The sequence below is a fragment of the Rhinolophus hipposideros genome (genome assembly GCF_964194185.1).
Source record: "Rhinolophus hipposideros genome assembly, chromosome: 5".
Classification (NCBI taxonomy): domain Eukaryota; kingdom Metazoa; phylum Chordata; class Mammalia; order Chiroptera; family Rhinolophidae; genus Rhinolophus; species Rhinolophus hipposideros.
The window spans coordinates 77,313,429-77,336,716 of NC_138051.1; the positions used below are offsets into that span (position 1 = coordinate 77,313,429).

Sequence of the window (23,288 nt, forward strand, 5' to 3'; positions counted from 1 at the left end):
TTCCTCAGGGACTGGCACTGACCCATGTATTAGGAGTGAGCCCAGAGCCAGGATCTAGGAAACACCAGTGACCCGAAAGTCCTATGTCTCCATCAAAAGAGAGCATTCACTTGTTTTAGGAATATGTATACTATATGTAAATATGACTCCCAGGTTAAAAAAGGAAAAACAGATATAAGTTCTAAGCCTTTCATTTCAAAATACTATATAACCTAATTCTGATTCTAGGCAGAGAAATGCAGAAACTCCCAAAACCAAAGCATTAAATGTGTTAGTGGGAATCTTTCCTGCCCTGTTGCGAAGCAGTAACGGACTTCTGGTCAGACTTCCCGTCAGTCTGCGGTCTGCCTTCCTGCGTCAGCTAATTCATTGGCTGTGTGACCTTGGGCAAGTGACTTGATCTCTCTCACCTCAGTTTCCTTATCTGTAAAATGGGGATAATACTGCGTCGTACTTCATCTGAGTGTTCTGAGAACTTAGTGAGTCTGTCCTGCAAAGCGCTTCGCACAGTGCCTGGCACACAACAAATGTTCAAGAAACATTAGCTATTTTGGATCATTCATTTCGCTTTATCAGATTGCTTCCCTGGTCCCTGACAATTCCAGCAGCCAGTGCACAGAACACAACTGGGGGCCCCACTTCGGTGTGTGATAAGTACCCTTGCTTAACTTGATACAACGAAAACAAATTCTTACTGAGCGCGTCTATGAACCAGGCAGTGAGTTGCTTTTACACACAGTCTCATTTAACCCTCCACAAAACCTCTAAAGTTAACCTTATTGTCCGCACTGGAAAGAAGAAACCAAGCCTCAGAGATGTTTTGTCATTTGCCCAAGGACATGACTAGGACGCGACACAGCCAAGATTCAAATGTTAGGCTCTGAACCATCTTCTTCTGACCATCCTCCCTTGTAGAGACAGCGTCTTTGATTCCTTATGCTATCTAGTGAGTCCTACATTAGCATGCCTCCAGTTAGCTTAGAGGCTAAAAAATATCACTCTTTTTTGTAATCCTACAATAAAAGCAATTTAAATAATAAACATAATTGTCAGCATTCCGGGGAAAATAAACAGAGAAAAGTGAAAAATCAGACCCACTGTCACAAGGTAGGGCAGGCCCCAAACCTTTGGGACTCGGGCCAGCGCACTCTCTCTCAGCATCCCTGAGGGGCCTAGGTGACACAAATGCTGCCTCAGACACAGAGCTGGCTTTCATTGTGGGTCCGTGTCTCTCGCTGACTTGCCTGAGGGAGGCCCTCATCCACCTGCCACATTGGTATAAATCCCTCACTTCTTTGGGGGAAACAAATGTCCATCAGCATCTGTTAACCATTTCTGCCTGCGTGTCCTACCATTTCTACAAACTCGTATGTCAAAGTCTCCCCACTCCCCACAATGACCTCTTCCTCCTCCAGAACGTCCCAGGGAAGCCTCCTCCTGTCTCCACAACCCAAGCTCAAAACTTCCCGAGTCGTCGTTGCCACCTCTTGCATCCCGCCTCCTACCTGTCCTCTGCCAGGTTCTGCAGATTTTTCATGTCTTTCTTATTCGCCCCGTCCATTTTGTTCCTGCGGTCACCACCATCCAGACTTCATGTCTTCTCCTAACTGACTGGTAAAGGCTCCTCCCAGCCATCAGGCTTCAAGCTCTCTTCCCTGAACACCTAATCCTTGGCAGAGATGTCTTGGGGACTGTCAGGATTCACCATTGACCTTGCAGGCCAACCTCAAAGCAACTCAGCCTGGCACTCGCAGAACCCTTGTCCAGCTGTGTCTCCCAATCTCCCTACCCAGACACTCCGCTTGGGTCAATCTCCTGTCCTGACATATGTATCCCACATTCATCAACGTTTTGGGAACAACCACTGTGCTCTGCGAGGGCTGGGATGCAGTTGAATATGAAGTGGCCCCTTCCCTCAGAAGGCTCCCCGTCCAGCTAGCAGATGTGAGTGAGGGGTAGCATATGTAATGGTATGTGCCAAGTGAGGCCGATTCCAGAAAGAGGTGAGTGACTCGGGGGTGGGTGGGGGGATGGGATTAAATCCTGGCTCTGCCCCTTGTTCACTGTGTAACCCCAGGAAAGTTCATCGAGCCCCCTTCTCCCCAGCTTCCTTACCTGTGGGATGGAGAAGATCATAGCATCTACTATCTCATGGCACTTTTGTGAAGATTAAAGATTGAATATAAATGAAACCCACAGAGCATTCTAGGCCCATAATTTAAGTCAACAAACTTTTACCACTACTATTACTATCTCTCCCCACACTCCCACCCCCCCACTCCCACCCCTGGAGCCCAAAATCAATTCACTACACACTCACTGAGACCTGCTCTGCGTCCTAGGGAAGCACCCTCTGACACACCAGGCCCCTCCCTCCCTTGAATTTCTACAGTGCCCACTGTCCAGTCAATGAAATACTGCCTGGCAGTATGTTACCTCCTCATGTGACATCAGCCTTATCTTTCCAACTATATTGGACACATAGGAAATAAGGAAAAGGCAAAGGTGGGAGACACATTCATGAAGCAGGTACCATGTGCAAATATCTCTACACACATTCTCACATGTAGCTTTCCCACCCATGTGCTGTCTCCGCTTCACCTGGGAAAAATGGAGGCTCCCAGCCCAAATGCTTTTCTTCAAAGTCTCAGATAACAAGTGGCACAGCCACAGTTTGACCTCAGCCTTTTCACTCCAAAGCCTGGACACATTCACCTTCACTCAGCTCTCTCTGAGCCAGGCGGCACTGACCTTACTGCCTACTTACAGATCCCCCCACCATGACTTCCAATGAGAGAAACGCTGTGCACCTGGCCCTTTGACCTCGTAATTCTGCTTCTAAGAAATAATAAAAGCATTATGCAAAGACAAAGCCGCAATATTGTTTTTAATAGTGAATACATTTTAAACTGTCTAAACATCCAACAAGTGGAACATTGAGCAAACTGGGCATGTCAGTATTTTATAGGTACTTTATAACCTTAAAATGTCATCATAAAAAAGGCTTTATTGACATGGAAAGATGTTCCTCATGTATGTTGAATTGGGGGAAGGGTTACAATGGTATGTACCTTGGAGTGTGTGTGTGTATGTATGTGCAGAGAAAGACAGAAAGAGAAAGAGAGAGAGAGAGAGAGAAAGAAAGAGAGAGAGAGAGAGAGAGAGAGAGAGAGAGAGAGCGAATCCTAAAATAGTATACAATAAAACAAAATGTAACTTATATCTGAGGAGTAAAATTATGGGTGATTTTTATTTTCCTTCTATGCTTATCTGAAATTTCTGATTTTTCTGCAATGAACATGTAGTATTTCCATAGAAAAAATATTTTTTAATAAAAAGAACCTCTACAAATGTTAATACCTACCCTGTTATTGGTCATCCTTATCTTAATAGGAATTATTTGCCACAAAGTTTACGTCAAGTAACAACTAGCTGAGAATAAGGTTGAGAAAATAACTCAAGAGGGTGTAAATTACAGCCCAGAAAAGGCAAACCTAGGTTTGGTGGTCAGTGGGCAAGATTCTTAAGAATGCTAGAGAGTGGGGCTGGTGGGAGGGGGAAGGCAGGCAGAGGAGCAAAGGAAATGAGGGCAAGAGAGTATCAAAGAGAAACTTCAGACTCTCTCCAGCCCTGCCTCTGGCCAGCCCTGCTGGGACACTCTGCAACCTGTGTCCATGACACGGTGACATTTAAATATTTAAACAGACCCAGCTTTGCTATAACAAAAGCACTCGATCTCTAGGGATCAATCCCATGCCACCGGCCCTGTTCCACAAATCAAGTTTCTGGGGCACGGAGCCTTCCTCACCCCTCCCCAGCCCACACCCCAGCAAGGACCTGCAAGATAATAGCTTTGACAACTGAGTGATGAGCACGGCTTCCCTTCAGCGACAAGGGCAGCCAGCCTGAAGGCCGCATTATTGGCTTTTCCACTGCAGCTTGAAGCTAAAAGCACATGAGTCTTAGAGAATGTGGGGCCTTAATGCCCTCAGAAAAATGTTTAATAGGACCGCAACAGTCATCTAATTCTCCCTGTGCACTCAGGTATGCAGGAAACCAGAGGAATTTTACGGAGGTTGTAGTCAAGCAAATTTTCTGCAACTGCCTTTCGTGCAGGCTGTCTGCCCCAGATGCTAGTTCACCCATCCCATGGCTCCCCATGGCCCAAGCATGGCCGAGTTCCCATGCTATTCCACAATCCAGCATCCTGTCTCCTGGGTGAAGAACCTCGTTGTTAAGCCGCTGCCTGGGAAGAAAGGAGGTCCCTTCACTGACAAGTGGGGAGGGAGAACGGTGCCATTGCCATTGAGTGAGGGTAGAACCAGGACCTTTGCATTTTGCCCCATACCCTTCACCCTCCAGTATGCCACCACCAAGAAGAGCAGGAAGGATCTCCAGACCCCATTCTGACACAGCCCCGACTGGACAGTTACACTCCCACTGGATTTCTTGGATTTCTAGAACAGGCAACACTGAAGAAGTTGTTTTTAGTCATGGGCCATACAATACAAAAATCTATGTCTGTGGGGTGAGGGTGGTGAAAAACAAAGTTCTTACTGATGTGGAGATTGAGTTGAGAAGACTCACTCCTGATGGAAGAATACGGGACATGACTCAGGGATGAGTCTCGCTCTGGAAGGCCAATCACTCACGTCTATTTGCCGTTTGTCACTAATCTACCCTAATGCCCCAGTTTAGGGGAAAGGGGGAGTGATTGTAACAGATTCAAATTTAAAAGGCTCAAAATTATATAATCCATTCCATTCCACTTCAATTATAATTACGACCAGAGTCCAGCTTGCTAACCTGACACCTAGAAGCCGTCTGCCAACAGCGGACAGGGCACCTGATAAATCAAGTGTGCAGAAAAACCAAACTCCAGGTAAGGGGGCATATTTAATCTGCAATGTGTGTGGAGATATCCTGGGGTAGTTTGGCTCGGAGATGGAAAAACCAGGATTCCCATCCCAGCTTTAATATTAACCAGCTGTGTGACCTTGGACAAGTTCCTTCACCTTTCTGAACCTGTTTTTAAACAGAAAAGTGAGGCCAACTGTCTCTGCCTCTCAAGGTGGGAGGATTTACAGAAACAAAGGATGCAGAATGCTTAGCACAGTGCTGTGCACGCTGTACGCACCCATTAGCAGGAGTTACCACCGTGATTAGAAAAAACTGGGAACAAAAGATAAGTGTTGGCAAGGATGTGGAGAAACTGGAAACCTTGTACTCTGCTGGTGGGAATGCAAAATGGTGCAGCTGTTATGGAAAATTGTATGGAGGTTCCTCAAAAAATAAAAACTAGAACTGCCATATGATCCAGCAATCCCACTTCTGCGTCTTTATCCAAAAGAATTGAAATCAGGATCTCAAAGAGCTATTAGCACTCCTGTGTTCATTGCAGCTCTAATCACAATAGCCAAGATATGGAAACAATCTAAATGTCCATCAACAGATGAATGGAAGAAGAAAATGAGGTATACACATGCAATGGAATATTATTTGTCCTTTCCAAAGTAGGAAATCCTTCAGTATGCAACAACATGGATAAAGCTTGCGAACATTATACTCAGTAAAATAAGCCAGTCACAGAAAAAAAAAAAAATTACTGCCTGATTCACAATTATGATACGTCTAAAAAAAAAAATGAAATTCACAACATTAAAGAGTGGAATGGGCATAAAGGTTACATCAAGCAAGTTGAATGAGCTCTAGAGCTCCGCCATACAACGCTGCTCTGACAGGCAACAGTACATATGGTACACTTAAACATTTGTTAAGAGGGTAGGTCTCATGTTAAATGTTCTTTCCACGATAAAGTTAAAATTAATTTTTAAAAAAATTTTAAAGAAAAAGCTGGGGGAAAAAAAAGAACTTCACAAATCACTTCCACTGTGCCCAGCAAAAGGGCAAATGTGTGCTTTGCTCCTCCCTAAACGGCTAAGGCTTAGAGACAAATGTTGCCTCTCTCTCCCCTAGAAGCTTACCCCACCCCTACCATCTTCTTTCCTATGGTGCTCCTTGAATAAAGAAAATGGAAAAGCAGGTCTCCTCTCATCGGGAGTCTCCCCAATGATGCTAACAGAAAATTCAGGCGTGGGAGCAATTAGGAAGAGAAGAGGCAAACTCTTGAAATGATTTTTAAAACATCCCAGTAGCCCAAACCCAAGGATTCCTTTCATATGCGTACGTCTATCTCCAGTTATCATCCCACCTATAAAAGGGGACTAATGAGACTATTAGGATTTAAAGCTATTAAGTAAATTAAAGTCAAGTGCTGGATTGCTGAGTTTTACATCAATGCTAAAAGAATTGGAAAAGAAAGATTCTAAAGAGACCAACTAAAACAGTGATGCAAGCCTGCGGCACTCTGCCTGGAGAATTTCTGAAGACTCTAGAACTTCCAGATGCAAAAAGCAGGGGATTTAAAAAAAAAAAAAAAAAGGCTGAGCAGTCACAGGCCAGAAGTCTTCAAATTTGGATAAAGTAGACCGTCAATACAGTCATTCTTAAAAGTCAGTATTCATCAGTCTCCCCTCAGGAGCTCCAAAAAATGCAGGTTCCTGGGCCTGCTCCCAGTGGTTCTGATGCCAGAGGTCTGGTAGGAAACCCAGGAATCCACATTTTAATAAACATCGAGGTCATCTCTGTGCTGGCGGCTCAGGTCCACACTTTGACAAACACGACAACCTTTCTCACCAAGTCATATTTAGTTGCTTTGTTTATGGGTAATGAACACTTTTCCTTCAGCAAGAGATTGAAAGGGAAGAAACTGAACTTTAATCCTTAAGCTTAGTAAACTTTCAGGATACTTAATAGAGACTGGTTACTTGCTGGAAAATGAAGTATTCATCTATACACACACCATGGATTTGGGTAAAAAACAAAGTATGTTCAGATTGTTTAATATTTCTCTGAGATGAAATAATTCAATGGCTGAGTGAAAGGCAACAGACAAACTATCTTATCACCTAAAGTTAACAGCTAAGATAATATTTCAACCACCCATCTTGAAAGGGAAGCTTGGACCAAGAACATAACAGGACAACTATATTTAGAAATGTATACCAAGAAGGGTTAAATACAATCACATCTGAAAGATAGCTATCATTACTCCACATAAACCCGGAAAGAGGTGGTGGGGTCCAAGGTGGCCTACTATTTTCATAAATAACTCAAAAGATGGAGTAGGGATTATGCAAATCAAACCACAGACGATACAAAAATGGCAGGGATCGTGAATCTGTGGAGAATGAAATTTAACTACTGGGCAATGTCTTTAAATTTGCCTTTATCGAATCCCGTATATTGAAGCCACATATTATTGTATCTCTTTATTGAGACTCAATAGGACCAAACGCAGAGTGATTTATGGAAAAAGAAATAATCAAATGCATAAATAGAAAAGCACACACATAGCCACCTTCCAACCATGTGGGAAGTCACTGAGAGGGTGCATAGGACAATGGGGTGGCCAGATACTTCTACACTCTACAGATGTGGGTGGTGTTAAGAGCTGATGTGTAAAATAAAAAAGGAAATGTGTCTGCTACGCTTTGAGCCAATTGGCCTTGGTGCTATTTCCAATGGGAGTGCTGAGATTATATATAAACCTGGAAGGGAATTCAGAGCAGGCTGTCACAGAGATTATGGGATGTGACCCTCAGTAAACCAATACAAGGGGAAATTAAGAGTACCTCTAGAAGAGACAAAAATGTTCGATGTACCTATTGACGGGAAAAGATGCACAAAAGATAAGGAGGCCTGTAGAAGAGAAAAATTTCAGCTCTTATTAAGAAAAACAATCATTCAAAGCACCATTGGAATCATGGAAGAAAGGTCAGCTTATGGTAACACCATCTCTGGGGACACTCAAGGAAGTGACCAGACACCTCTCTACTGAGGATGCATTAGAGATTATTAACAGCATTCCTTGCTCAGTTTGGGGGTTGGGGGTAGGCCTCGTGACCTCTCCAAAGGTCATTCCTATCCCAAAGGATCACATGTCTGAAGGGCACCAGATAAAAATAAAGTCTATTAATCACTGAGCTGCCACACAATTTCCTAAGAGAGCCAGAACAGAGAAGGGCAATCTAGGGTGGACCTTGCTCTGCCGGGAGATGAAAAGCGAGGCAGTGCCAGTGCCGGCAGAGCCAAGAAATCGGTCACGGAGACTTCCAGAAAGCCAACATCAGGCCTGTGATCAGGCCTCCCAAGTACCACAGCAAAAACAGAAGGAGGAAGAGACCCTGTGGGGAGGGGAACAGGAAACAGCAAATGGCATTCAGAGCCCCTAAACAAAGCCACAGGAGCTGGGGGAGAGTGTGATGCAAGTCCTTTTCGCAGAAAGAGGGGAGCCAGACAATAGAAGAACACCCACAAAGGGCTCTTTGCGGAGGCAAAGGTCAGACAAAAAAGTGAGGAGAGGAAATGAGAGGTGGGTGAAGGAGGACACAGAGGTGTGTCTGGGAACGTAGGGGATTATTATTGGCTTAGAATCGAACAAAAGGTATAGAGAAAGAACGAAAGTAATTCTACTATCTAAGGTAGCAGAAAAATCACATAATGAAAAGAAACCTTTTTAAAAGAGGAATCAAGAGGCAAAGCCCCAATTCCAAAGAAGCCGTTGGCATTTTTGATAGCTCAGCTGCTCCAGCCGGACAGCTGAAAAGCCTGTTCCATGGGGTTCTAAAGGACCCTCACCAGCCCAGAGCCTGCCTCCCCAGCGCTAGCATGCTTGGGCTTTTATGAACCCCATTCAGGAAGACCTAGACCAAATCAGGCTCCTCCTGATATTGCCAAGAGGGATGAGACCCCATGCTCTGCTCCCTCCTCATCCTGAAACAGAATAGCTTTGGGGTGGAGATGTTACCTGCAGTTGTCTCAGGAATGTCATTTACATGGTGTATTAAGCAGCCAAATGAGGGTCATGGAGTTTGAGCTCTTCTAGCAAAATGTTCTCCAAATTGCTGTCACCCCACCGGGCACCGAAAAACTTTTAGAAATCAAAAAAGGCCAGTGAAGAGGGAGGAAAATGGCACCACCCACAATGCGCTCCCTGGGGCCTGTCTTCCCAGTTCTCTTCCTGTCTTCATGGAGGCTGCAGACAGGCAAGATGGATGGGGCGCCCAGAGGGACCACCGCACCAGGGCCTGGCCTAAGCCACTTGGCTGCCATTCTCAATGCAGCCCCTCTGTCCTGTGGCAGGGTTCTGCGTCCTCAAAGAGGAGAAAACGGTAAGGGAAGACGGTCAGGGAGTACAGTTTCTGAGGGCTGCCCTTACCGTGCAATGAGCAGATGGTGCCCAATATGGTGAGAAGATAACTAGGGCAAGGATTTTAAACCCACATCCAATGTTCGGCTAGGTGAGAAAGACCAAAGCTCTCAAGCTGACAGCAAAGCTTCCAAACGCTGAAGGTGTCTGAAGGTTCACCCACTGCCACTGCTGCCTGTGCGCTCTCCTTCAGCCCTCCCCAGCTCGGTCTGCAGACCCTAAATCCAGGAGCCAGGCAGCTGCTTGTCCAAAAGATGTTTCTGAAGCAAGCAAGACAGGCTGGAGATGGATCGAGGGCCATTTATAAACTAAGTCATCATCAGAGAAAGATTCATAACTTGCCCTATGTAGGACAGGAGAGAAAGGAAATTAAAGGGAAACAAATGAAAGCCATAGGAGCCAAGGACCTTTGTTGGAAGATTTTGAGTTATGCTTTTGTTTGTAACTCTCTGATATAGAGAAAAAAATAGGGGACGAATCTTAAGGAGACAAGAGTGAAAGAGAGAGAGCTGGAGGACAATTGCAAAGGAGGACACTGCCAGAGAGAAGAGCACAGCATCCAAAGTGAGGCCTCACGGTTTGCTCTCCCTCAGGCGGAAACACCCGGGCCAGATGGGGAGCAACTCCTCTTGCTCCCCATCTGGCCTGGGTGGTGATGGTCGGGAGGCACAGGCGTGTGAGCTGGGAATGCAGGCCCCAGAGGAGGAGCCAGCCGGCCAGAGGCTAAGGGCTGACAGTCAGGGGAGCACAGGGAAAGGTGGGGCAGGGGGCAGGAGCAGGAGAAGGAATGCGGCATTGCCTGTACTTACTGTCACAGACGTAAGGTTTGTCGTGGTCTTCCTGAGAGGCGGGGTCGTGCCTTCTCCTGCCACCTGCAGAGCCACGGGCCTGAGGAGACATGAGGGTATCAGGAGGCTTGTTATTCTGATAATCACTACAGTCCCGAACACACACTCTGTGAGGCCCAGAGTGCTTCACCAGCATCTCTTCATTGAACCTTCATCATATTTGTACCAATACCAACCCCATTTTACGGGCCAGGATACTAAGGCCCAGAGAGGTTAGACAACTTGCTCCAAATCGCTCAGCTACTCACCTGTATCCTCTCACTAAATCTTTACAACTCCCAGAGGGAGGTACTAGTATTAGCCCCATTTTACAGATCAGGAAGCTGAGGTAACAGAGATGCTAAGTAGCTTGGCCACAGTCACTTGGCTACTAAGTGCAGAACCAGGACATTAACTCAGGACAACTCCACTGCAAAGCCTCTGTTGACCAAATACTGCTGCCAGTAGGACCCCTTAGCCTTTCAGCTTCATTGACGTGGCATTAGATGCCAACCAAGCTTGCTCCCCTCGGTTGACAGATGACAGATGTACTGGAGCAAGTAGCACAATTGCAGTCATCAGCCCAGGGTCCTTCATTCACTCCCCTCCTCAAGCCTCTCGAGAGCCAGCCAGGCCTCGCGTCCCGGCCCAGAGCATGAGTCTGGCCCAGAGCACGTGGGGATCTCCCTTCCCCCTGCTAGACCAACGCCATAGGGGTGGGATTCAGCCTCCCTGTGTGGTATGCCTCGGGCCTCCAGCCAGTGACAGAGACCTTGACAGCTCACGGTCTCTTGGGCTGGACTACTGATACCACCACCCTGTGTGCACCTCCAGAAACAGTCAGCATAACCCGGAGTGGGGGTGGGATGAGCTCTACCTACGAGGATAGAAGAGACCAGCCAGAGAGGGAGCTGGCAGCTCTGCAGCCCCAGGACAGTGGCTGAAAGAATGCAGCAAGGTTTATTTTTAAACCTTTGTAAGTCCCACACTGGTCACATGTGTAGCACCCTTGCCTTCCTCTAGGTCATTCTCTGGTAATGAGTAGCAGTTAACTCCCAACCAAGGAAAGGGCCTACTGGGGTCTTTGGAGACAGAGAGGAAGACACAACAGATAAGAAATAAAACATGGCAGCAACCTGTGGCACCGGCAAAATAGGGCAATCCCAGGGGCCTGGCCTAGAAAAGTGGCCCTGGGGACTCCTGGGTCAAAAGGCCTGAGCTTCATGTTCTCTCTCTCTCGCTCTCTCGCTCTCGGTCTCTTTCTCTCTCTCTCGCTTGCTCTCGCTCTCCAATCAACACCACCTGGCAAGCAACCACCTCCACCACCTCCTCAGCTTGTCTCTCTCCAAAACAAATTACAAAATTCCACCTTCCTCTTTCCCTCCCTTCGGCGGCTCTTTCCCTCTCGCTGCCTCCCAGCCCTTCACCCCTGCACACACGCCAGCCAGCAGCCCCCTCCCCTCGCCCTCATTACTCAGAGCTGGCCCAAAGGGGGAGCTGTGAGGCGCTGGCAGTCACCCTGAGGCGCTGACAGGCCTCCCTCCTTGCCCATGATGCTGAGGGTGGTCACCCTCAGCTGCCCTTGCCCCCCACACCCTCTGTAAGCCGGGGACAGCTTGACGTGTGCAGCCCACAGCCTTGTCACAGGCGCCTTGGAGCAGGCGAAAGCACGTCAGGCAGAATGACGGAGGCAACAGCAGCCTCGGGGAAGGGGCTTGGAGAGACTAAAAATACCGCCAGGGACAAGGAGACGTGTAACTGGAAGCACAGAGCCAGCCGGGGGAAGAGGAGGGCCCCGCTGAGAGCCCGGGTTCAGCTCACTCTGCGGTGTTGACCAGCGGAGTGGATGCGGACTCCCAACATTCTCCCTGTACCTCAGCTTCCTCAACTGTGAAAGGGGGATCTTGGCTATAGGGCATTGAGGGGACATGCCAGGGATCTTCCTGTGGCAGTAGCCCTCGTATAGTCTTCTGGAATATCTCAAGCTTGGAAACTCGGCATCCTACTTGTCTTACTCGAATGTCACCTCAGAGAGGCCCTCACTGGCCAACTTATATCCACTCATCCCCTCTCCATCGTTCTCTTCCCCTACCCTGCTTTCCATTTCATCCCAGCCCTTAGCATTGTCTGACATTCTATCATCCATGTGTTGGTGTACTTGATTTTCTGTCACCCCCACCTGAAGGTGGAGCAAATGTCTATTTGGGTTACCACGATCCTTGGAAACTGGCATGGAGCCACCACTCAAGAAGCACTTAATAAACATTTGCTGAATAAATGAATCAATCAGTCAGTGGGTCGGTGAGTCAATCATCTTTGGTTCTTCCCCTTCATCCTCTATATCCAAGTACTGTTGTTTCTTCCTTCAAAGGCCATCTCAGGTTTTGCATTTCCCTTCTATTCCACACTTTAATCCAGGGGCTCATCAATTGACCCCTGAATTGCTCAAAGAACCCACCAGCTGGGTTCTACTTCCACATTGCCCCACCCAATGCATCCCGCACGTCTCCCAAACCAGTTAGACAACAGGGGTGAAGGACAGGAATCCGTGGTCATTCATTCATTGCCATCTAAAACCCAGCGACACATCCAATGGTGACCTAGTGCCAACCCCCTCAGGTTCACCCGAAGCTCATATTGTGTCCACGCCTTTGTTTATGCTGATCCCTGTCACGGACCGGCCTCTCTGCCCATCCCCATCTGATCCTTGCTGTCGCCCTGCTAAACCCCACACCTCTAACAGTTTTCTTCTTGCCACACTGAGAAGTAAAAGCGGCATCAGCTTTAAAGTCAGAAACACACAAGTTCAAGCACCAGTTAAATGTCTTTGAACAAGTCACTTCTCTAAGCTCTAGCTTTCTTTTCAACTGTAAAATGGGTATAGCAACACCTTTACTGCAGAGTTGTTGAGGAAGTTAGAGCTAAGGGTATGTGAAACCACAGTGGAAAGTACTACGGCTGCAGGAAATACTCAATAAAGTATTTCCCCTCCTTGCCCAAGGTGCTCTCGCTCCTTCTCCTCTGAGTATTTCATGTAGTTACTGCACAGTCAGAGAAGCCTGCTGCTTTCTAACGGTGTCATGCCTATTAGTATTTTCTCCTTGATTTAATCCCAAAATCCTTGAGAGCAAAGATGCATTTCCCATTTTATTAGGAGTTCCCAACACTTAGCATTATGCTGGACACATCGCATGCAAAGTTTTTTCACATATACGAGGTGTGATCAAAAAATACAGTATGTGTTTAAATTTTTAAAAATTTATTGAAGTAAATGATACATTGCCATTAATCCCCCTCAAAATACTCCCCCTCACTTCAAACACACGTATCCCATCATTCTTGCCACTTTCTGAAGCAGTTCTCCTTCGTGAATGTCTTTAACTAAAGACGCTGTAGTACGTGGCTGCCTTGAAGTCCTGAATTGATTCAAAACGGTTACCTTTCATGGTTATTTTCATTTTGGGGAAGAGCCGGAAGTCGCACAGTGCCAGATCCAGTGAATAAGGTGGATGAGGACACACCATAATGTTTTCATTTGACAGAAATTGCCAAACCAGAAGCGATGTGTGACACTGAGCATTGTCACGATGGAGGATATAGTAAAGATACTCACGAAAAAGGACTTCCAGAACTGCTTCAGAAAGTGGCAAGAACGATGGGCTAAGTGTGTTCAAAGCCAGGGGGAGTATTTTGAGGGGCATTAATGGCAATGTGTCTTCTACTGTAATAAATTTCTTTTTATTTAAAAATTCACCATATTTTTTATCACACCTTATATTAGTTCTATTGATTCCTATACTACCCTATGAGTTAGAGCAAGTAATATTATTCCCATTTGACACTTGATGAAACAGGTCCTGAGAGGGTTCATGACTTGTCCATAGTCACAGAACCAGTAGAAGGAACAGGACCAAGGTTCCCAGACTCTGTGATAGAAAACTTTGAAGCTGACTGCCCAGAAGAAACCAGCCCGGGTCTCTGAGAAATGCCCACTCCTCTGCACTCCATCTCCCATTCACACACTGGTGAGCCATGACATCAATGACTGTACCACGTGCCCTGCGCCCCTGGCCACAGCTGACTGGCTGGCTCAGGTGTAGCCACCTGACCTAAGCTGGGATAATCAGATTCTAGCCCCGAAGGACTTGGAATTGGGAAACAGTGACCCTAATTAGTACAGGTCACTTAAACTGAGGACCCAACAATTCAGGAGCTATGGGGCCATGTGTACAGAGAAGCAGGAAAGGCAGTTTTGCAAGAGAAGAATGAAGGAGGGAGAAGTAGAGACCTGGGTGCCTTACTCTTTCCCAATCCTGAATCCCTGCCACTTTCTTGCCCTTCCTGAGGTTTGAATCTTCAAAGATTGCTCAAAGTTAGAGCAATGGCCCAGCAGCTTTGCAAATACTTCCCATTTCTGCTTAAGCCGTTGAGTTTCTGGCAATTAAAAGACCCTCGACTGGGACAGACTCAAAGAGCTAGTTCCTCTGCACCAGTTATTCTCAAATAGTGGTCCAGAGATCCCTGAGGGTCCCTGAGACCCTTTCAGGGGGTCTGTAATGTCAAAACTATTTTTGTAATTGTACTAAATACTCTTTGAAATTTTCACTCTCATTCTCTCACAAGTGTAGCCTTTCTAGAGGCTACATGATATGACAATGTCATCACATGATGGTTTATATATTCTTCAGTTTAACATTTTTTGATTGATCAATTGATTGGTAATACTCACATGGACAACTCATAGAAACTTCATGAATTTTAAGGAGCTTGGATTTCTTGGATTAAAGTTACCAGACAAAGTCCTTAACCGTTGAATCTGAATTTCCCTCACCTCTTAGGGAATCTCCATCATCAAAAGTCCAAGGGTTGTTCTCTTTGCTTGTACCCTCCTAATAATATCTAGCCTTTATTAAGCACTCAAAAATGGCTGTGTATTATTGCTCCCATTTTAGTGATGAAGAAACTAAGGTCCAGAGTACTAATAAAATTTGGTCAAGGTCACAGAGGTTCCATAATTCACCCAAGTTTAGTAAGTGGTGGAGCTGGGATTTGAACTCATGGTTCAAACAAGACAGAAGCTATTTTTGTCATCACTGCCTTAACCCTGGCTTCCTCAATGAGCACAAACCTCCTGGGGGTCTTTGTAAAGGGCAGACTCTAATTCAGTCCAACTAAGGTAGAGTCTGGGGTCCTGCATTTCTGACTATCACCCAGGAGACTCTGATGCTAACAGTTCAGGGCCCACATGTTGAGGTGCATGGCCTTAGGCTGCCTTTCAGTCCTGGCAACAGAAATGGGTGGGATTGTTCTCCAGGAGCTAGCAGCAGCCACCTCAACTGGGGCTGTGGGTGAAACAGCTTCACACACTTATTCCAGCACGGGAAGGCTCACCTACAGTCTTCCGGGTCCTCCCAGGCTCCCACCATGGTGACATGTTCACAATGTCACTGCACAACGCTGAGCCATTCAACTTCTCCTTGGCCAGCGGGAGGTGGGTCTGAAGCTAGTCTAGGCCCCATCCACGCCCTCCCTGTGTTCAGGTTTTCTCTTGGCTCCCACAAAGCTAAAATGTCACTTTTCTTTCTTTTTCAATCATTCATTCAACAAACTGGTCATTGGCCATGTGCTGGGCACTGGGTCACACATGACCCAGTGGAAAAAGTACAGACCTGTGTTCAAATTCTGACTTCTTCCTGACTAGGTCGGATGACCTTGAGCAAGTTACTTAACCTCTCTGGAAGTAATAATACCAACTTGGGGGAATGAAAGAAGCAGTATTGGCCAACAGAAATATAATGCAAGCCACACATGTCCTTTTTAATTTTCCAGCAGACACATTTTTTAAAAAGAGTAAAAAGAAACAGGTGCAATGAATTTTAGTAATACATTTTACTTAACCCAATATATCCAAAATGTTATCATTTCAATATGTAATCAATATAAAAAATATGAATGAGTCGTTCTGTACTCTTTTCATGCTGTCTTCGGCATCTGGTGTGTACTTTACATTTACTGCATTTTTTTGTTTTTTATAGCACATTTCAGTTTGAACTAGCAACATCTCAAGTGCTCAGTGACCACATGCGGTCAGTGCTGTGAATACAGCATCAAGCAGACAGTCCACACTCTCTGTGTGGTAGTTCTTAGTGTACGGACCTCATCACAGGGCCTGGTGCACAGTAAGTACACAGTGAAGAAAAATGGCTGCTGTCGCTCTTACCGACACCCTTTTCACATCCGATGACTGTGAGTTCAGTCGTCTAGGTTTAGTTTGGGAGCAGAGAAGATGTGAAAGAGGACCATTCTCACTCTACAGTCTACTTGAGTATATTTCTTTTGGGCTGAGGAAACAGATGGGAGCAGGCCTGGAGGTGACAAAGCTCTTGGAGTTCACCGAAGGCCAAGAAATTCCACATGAAAGCCTCCTTTAATGATGGCATTAGATACTCATTATTTTGTAACCTCCAATGAACTCATGGGTCTAGGCAAGTTTATCAGTGCCTGCTAAACCGATTAGGTGAAAACTTGATGGGGAAATTTATAAGACACAGGCTGACAACACCCAGAACCACTGATCGATTTTACCACCGCTAGAAGGAGAACAACTGACAACATATGCCCCCTGATGTGACAAAATAAGAAGTAACACGTTACACCTAGAAATGATTCTCGCTCCATCGAAAAAAATCCTTATATACACACAACAAATATCCTGAATCTAACCAAGTCTCTAATCAAACCACCAGTTTTCAGGAAATAAAGAGGATAGAGGAACACATTAAATAGCACCCATCCACCAAATCTAGAATGTAAGAAATTCCAAAAGCCCAGCCACACAAATTCTTTAACAAAGAAATGACATGGAGAAAAAAAAAAAAATACATGTGTGTGGTAGGGTGTAGCAAGGAAGAAGTATGCTGTAGAATACAAGAGGCTTAAGTTTCAAACAAAACAATGATCCAGGACTCAATTATTAGAATAATTTGTTCTTTCTATTGAGTATGATAGTGATACGTTAGAGACAGACATTGAGGAATGTTAACTGATAAAGTACCTAGAACTTGCTTTCAAATATGCCATACATAAAAAATAAAACATACAAACCAACAAAAAGTGAGAGGAAAGAACAGATAAAACAAGATTGTCAAAACACTGATCAGGGCTGCAGCTGGGTGGCAAGTATACAAGGCGTGCAGACGCAGCGGGCGGCCCTGCCCAGACTGAGGAAGTCCAGCTTGTCAACAGGCTAGAGCATCTCAGCTCAGGGTGGGCACTGCTGGGTCACTGGCACCGGCCTCCCAGGAACTTGCTTAGGACATAGGCTTTGAAGCACCCCTCCAGGCCTCCTAAATCACAACTTCTGGGAGTAGGTCCTGAGAATCTGCATTATGATAGGCTCTCCTGGGGATTCGGATGTATGCTAAGGCACAAGAACCATGGGAATAGAGAGGCTTGCCATAATTGTCACTGGCTCCAAACCCACAGGGCACCCAGCACTAACCTCTTGTCCGTGGGAAAAGTAAGGGCCCTGCCTGGAGCCTGAAGGAGCCAGACAGACCTAAGGGATGATTCTCGAGATGGAAAGCAGCAGTTTGCCCCCGAGGTCCCTCTCTACCTGGTTATTGTCAGATGCCCTTGCAGACCTCTGAAGGTGACCACAGAAAGCCCTTTGGGGCTGGAATATGAAGACTCGTGCACCAGCCTGAATACGTGAGACCACCACCCAAGTCTGGTTCCCTCCCCTCCAGAGACACTCTCATATTTTTATTCCTTCCATCATAGATTTCCCCTCTGCCATTCCCCAGGCTTCTAGAGTTTTCCTGCCACTTTCCAAGACCACAAGCCTCCAAAGCCCATGCCATCCCACTTGGGAACCATCAGCTGTGGTCCTCATGCTTTCCCAGCAGGATCCTCCTTTCTGCCTAATGAAGCACATGCCAAAAGCGGATATCCTAACCCTGTCATTCTGGGGCAGCCCCAGGGACAGGAAACTTTTAGACTTCTTTTACGACCAGGTAACCGGGACAGCTGTTACATTTTCCTTGTCATCCACCTTCACCCTGACCCTACCTCCAGACCCTCACCATCCCCTCAGGGCACCCTCTGCCTCTTCTCCCTCTTGCCAGCTCTAAAGTCTTGCAGGCTGTCACTGGGGATCAAAGCCCTTCTAGATTTTTCCTCTCCAAGTATTCTGCAGGGAAAACCGTGGATAGGACCTCTCTCTCGTTGTAGTGGGACTTTGAAACTGGGGAGCAGTGTTTGGCATGGCCTCGGCCTCCACGGTCTCTCTCCTCCCTTGAGGCATCCAAGCTTACCCGTCCTCTGGTCCTGTTCTTTCTCTTGGGAATATCCTCTTCTAAATCCTCTTCCTCATTGCCTTCTTCTACATTTTCATCATTTTCCAAAACCCTCTGAAATGACAAGAAAATGAAGAGAAGAGTTGAGAAATAAAATACAAAGGAGAACACGATCAGGGGTAATTTGGGAGGTGTTCCATTTTGTTGTTGTATTTTAACAAAGTGGAGATGCTGCCACTGCTTGGAAAGCGGGGCTTCCAAAGTGATGCCCAGAGTCTAAGTGACCGTATCAACTCTCTCTCAAACCCTTGGGCCCCTTCCAGCCCGGTCCTCCCAGGACACTGATCTTTTACAACTTCCGTTCAAGAAAGTTTTTCCAAAAAGAGAATCTTCTGGTAGGAGCAATTTTCTGTGTGGACCCAAGATGTTTTATCAAGACTTACTTTTTTTAAGGTAATTTTTCTTTGGTTCCTAAATATGAAAATATGCTTCTCCTTTCCCTGCCATGCTGGAACCCTGCCCTGTTTGATGAAAACAAGTAACTTCCTGTTCATTTGACCAGTATTTGACATCAATGTGTTGTTCATAATCATCCATTGTTGTTTTTAAAGAAAAATGGATTTTTGTTACAGCACATTACTTGTAAGGGAACTTAAAGATCATGAATTTAATTCTCTCTCTCTCTCCAACATCCGTGTCATCTTGCACCAGAGAATCCCATTGCCATTTTACAGGGGAATAAACTAAGGGTAAAAACAGGTTTGCCTCCTCAAGATCACACAGCACATCCATAACCAGAGCAAGGTTGGGTTCATCAGCAGTTTCCCATTTGTTTCTCAGCCTCGCGTCTGAAGGTCCCAAGGTATATTATGGCTGTATCATGGCATAGCCTTCCGGCAGGGGACTAAGCACTTCATTGCCTTTGTGGGGGAGGCGATGGGTAGGTATATATCTCTAGGCTTAAGGGAGGGACAAAAGATTGTGGCAGAGACCCAGCCCGCAGAGTGGGGGTGAAATAAGGGGAAAGGGCATGGAGCTCACTGGACTCCATGTCAGGGACCCTGGGGCTTTCTTTATGGGCCCACTGTGTGACATTGGGTGAGTCATCCTCTCTTTACGCCTGTTTCCCCGATGATAAAAATAGAAATTTATTCACTCAAACCAACAAACATTTGTCTAGTGCTGACTACCTAGCAGGTGCTACGCTAGACAAGCCACAAAATGGCTACAGTCCTGGCTGCAAATGGATTTTACAAGTCTAGCGAAGGGAGGACAGATTTAAACAACATACATAACCATATAATTACAATTGCTAAAAAACATGATAGGCAAGTTCAGCTGCTATTAGAAGAAAATCTAACTAAACTGAAGGTTAGGTAAGGCTTACCTGAGGAAGTGACCTAAGCAAGTTGAGATGTAAAGGAGAGAAAAGACTAGCCTTGGAATGGGAACAGGGTAAAAGGAGGGAAAGTATTCTAGGCAGAGGGGACAGCATGAGCGAACTCCCTGAGGCAGGGAGAGGAGCATGACTTGCCTAGGGAGCAGAAAGAGGCCAATGTGACCACAGCTCAGTAGCCCAGGCTACTGGCATAAGACGAGGCATAAGAGACTGGCATAAGACGAGGGTAGAAGGTAGGTGGGCACCACATTAACACCCACCCATCCTGTGGTGATGGTGTGACAATCACACAGCTATGAAAAGGCTTAAAAAGGAGCACGCACTTCACTGACATCTGGTATGACCATCACTGTTCAAGTGGCCTCCCAGACAATGCCTTTGACCTGTCCTCAGAGCAGGAAGCCCAGGAGTGAGTTACCAGTGACCTTGTCCCACTGCCTTCTTGTCAGAGAATTCTGTTCCAATCACAGGGGTCAGGATACTGCTAATTACCAAATCCTCCCAAAGAACTCAAAATAGGTCTAGTAAATTCTTCTCTGGCTTCTCTACTAGGTTTATTTGGGAAGCCATCATGGGTCGCTGGGCCAACCATAGCCATCTAACAGAGAAGCATTGTCTGCTGGACACAACCTCTGGCCTACAGCTAGGAAACACTGGCACAGGTCCAGGGCAAGCCTCCTGGCCTCTCTGCGTCTAGACTTCCTGAGCAGTGAATGGGAACATGAGCGAAAGGCAAGCACGGCAAGGACAAGTCACAGCTCTGCAGCCTTCAGTGAAAAGATGGAGCATAAATATGAGGTCTGGTATTACAACTGTTGTTGCTGTTCAGACAGCCATCTTGCAAACTTTCCGGGTCTTGAAGTCACTTAATCATGGTAAGTTCCAACTGCCTTGAATTTAAAGGTCATTGCCTCTAGCATCTCATCACAATTCTGACTCTGCTCATTCTTTATTATGAAGATATTTATTACCTGCAATATGGACTCTAGGTTTGCTACATGAAAGACTGGTGAAGGCCGCTGAGCTAGTCCCCAGAAGGCCACAAGGCCTCAGTGTCCAGGAGTAAACTGACTTCTCCCTCAGGCTCCATCCCTCCCTGTTCCCCTGGCTTCCCTGTGTCTCTAAAACCTCTGTCTGTGCCCCAGGCCTCAGAGGGGACAGCAGCCACCCCAGTGTGTTTGCATGGCCTGATACCAGAAGCCTCTCTCCATAACTCGGGAAGAGGCAAAAGTTCCTAACAAAGGTCACATTCGGGGCACAGGAATCAGAGGGGGCGTCTTGTATTAGAAGTACAGAGCAGGGGTGTCCAACTAGAGATGCAGCTGATCTCCCAGTAACACACTTACTTTCCCTGTCCAAGGTCATTATGTGGAAAATAAACACATTTTAAAATAACTTTTCTCCCTGTTACTCTAAACAGTCTTTACGGTGATGATAACAATGGTTTGTGGTTATGTTTTTTAAAAAAGAAGGAATTCCTTTTTAAAGACTCCATTAACTCTGGCCTGGAAAGCTATAAAAATCTCCTAACTGATTTCCCTCCTTCCACTGCTGGCCCTGCATCCAGTTTCCTCTCCATGCAGGGACCAGAAGGAAGGAGCTTAATGAAACTCAAATTCACCATCCTGATTAAAACCCTCCATGTGGCTTCCTTTTTCATTTCCCATGAAATCATGAGCCTCTTCCAGCTCCTGGGAAGCTGGCGTGGTATGATCCCTCCAACTCCATCCTAGGTTCTTCTCTCCCTGGCACAGTACTCCAGCCACCCCGGCTTTCTGTCTGCTCTTTCAACACACAAGCTCAGACCCATCTCGATTCCTGCGAGCACACTGTTCCTCTGCCCAGAAAGCTCTTCCCTGAGATCCTCACTTTGCTGGCTCCTCATCCCACAGGACTGAGGTTAAACCTTGTCTCCGTGAGGACACTACCTAGAATCCGTTCCTCCTCTTATGCTGAATCTTCATACTGTGTTCTTTTCATGGCATTGATCTGAAATGCAATTATTCTGTTTGTTTACTTGCTTTCTGTCTGTCACATCAGAACATAAGTACGCGCGGAGAGGACAGGTCTCTCCCGGTTTCTCTCTTCCCCTAGAACCTAGCACAGCGCCTGCTCAGAGGAACCCGATAAACTTTGGTTGAATGAATGAATGAATGAAAAAAATTAACAAAACTGTCCATTTCCTACATACGGACTTTATTTTAATAGTCAAAGCCAATAAAAACATGTAAACTCACTTGGCTTTTGGTTCTGGTTTCCGCTGCTAGCACAGTAGATGGTAGCCCTGTGCTCTGTACATAGCAGACATTCAGTTTACATCAGAGATGATGGTGACAATTCCACAGTGACAACCCATATGCTGGCCCAACACTGCCTGAGAAGAGCTCAAACCCACCGCCAGCCAGCTTATAAAGGGAAAGGGCTGCCTGTTGCTAGGGCATCAAGCTTCTGGGCAATGGTTCTGTCCCATTCACCGATTCAGTCACATTACACTAAATAAGCAAAAACTACACTCACATTACACTAAATGGGCAATACAGATGTGACAGATGTTGACTTCAAAGATCTGAAAGTCCACAAACGATGGGTAATACATAAAAAAAATGTTTAATTTTTTAAAAGTACTAGATACTCCAAATGCCAGAGGCAAGAAGAGATCGCTGTGCGGAGGGGGGTGTCAAAAAAAGCTTCATGGGGAAGGTGGCATTGGAGCTGAGCCTAAGAGATGGGTGGGATTGGTACACATGGAGACGGCAAGAAAGTATGTCAGAGTTAGGGCACAGTATGACCAAAGGCAACAGAGGGAGTAAAGGAGTGGTGGGAAATAAGCCCAAAAACTAGGTCAGGAGCAGGGAGAAGAGGCCCAGGAAGGTAGTCATCACTTTGGACTTATTTAGTAGGAAACAAAGGTGTTTTAGCTACGATTTCTCAGCAAGGGGTGAGACATGCAGAGCCTTATCTCGGAATGAAAGGTCAGTTAACGAAGTAAGTCATGTCAGAGAGGGGAAGGACCAGCGATGGGGCAACTGAGAGTTATTTGTTCGTTCAATAAATATTTATTATACACCTATTATGTGCCGGGCACTGTCTGGGTGCTTGAGATATATTGGTGAGCAAGACAGAAAAAGACTCCTGCCCTTGAGAAGTTCTATTGAAGGAAACAGAAAATAAAGTACATTCGATGGTAGTTAAGAGCTATGGGGTAAAGAAAAAGAAAAGGATAGCAGAGAATCAGGAGCGCTGGGCGGTGGGCAGAAGTTCACTGTGGAAGAACAGGAGCCTGGGCAGAGTTTGGGTTTTTTTTTGTTGTTGTTGCTTCAGGCAAAAATATTCTTTGATGTAGAGTTTATTACTCACATTTGCAAATAGAATAACTTAACTAAATAAATGGGGCAGAGTTTTGAACACAGGGATGGCAGGGCCCACTTAAATGTCAACAGGCTCCCTTGCAGCCATTAGCTGGGGGACCATTTAGAAAGCAGCCGCAACAGTTC

At 46.1% G+C, this 23,288-nt stretch overlaps 1 protein-coding gene across 7 annotated transcripts in view; it reads right to left on the reverse strand.

The window, feature by feature from the left end:
* DPF3 (double PHD fingers 3) overlaps window positions 1-23,288 on the reverse strand; it is a 254,843-nt gene that overhangs the window by 84,566 nt on the left and 146,989 nt on the right. For all 7 annotated transcript variants that reach the window (XR_013993331.1, XR_013993332.1, XR_013993333.1 and 4 more), the window contains exons 5-6: window positions 18,414-18,509; window positions 10,081-10,159 (exon numbers count right to left, since the gene is read on the reverse strand). Coding sequence is in view for 3 of the 7 variants with exons in the window: in XM_081048238.1 (XP_080904364.1) it covers window positions 10,081-10,159; window positions 18,414-18,509 (175 nt within the window). In the remaining 4 variants the exon portion in view is untranslated. The remainder of the gene's footprint in view (window positions 1-10,080; window positions 10,160-18,413; window positions 18,510-23,288) is intronic.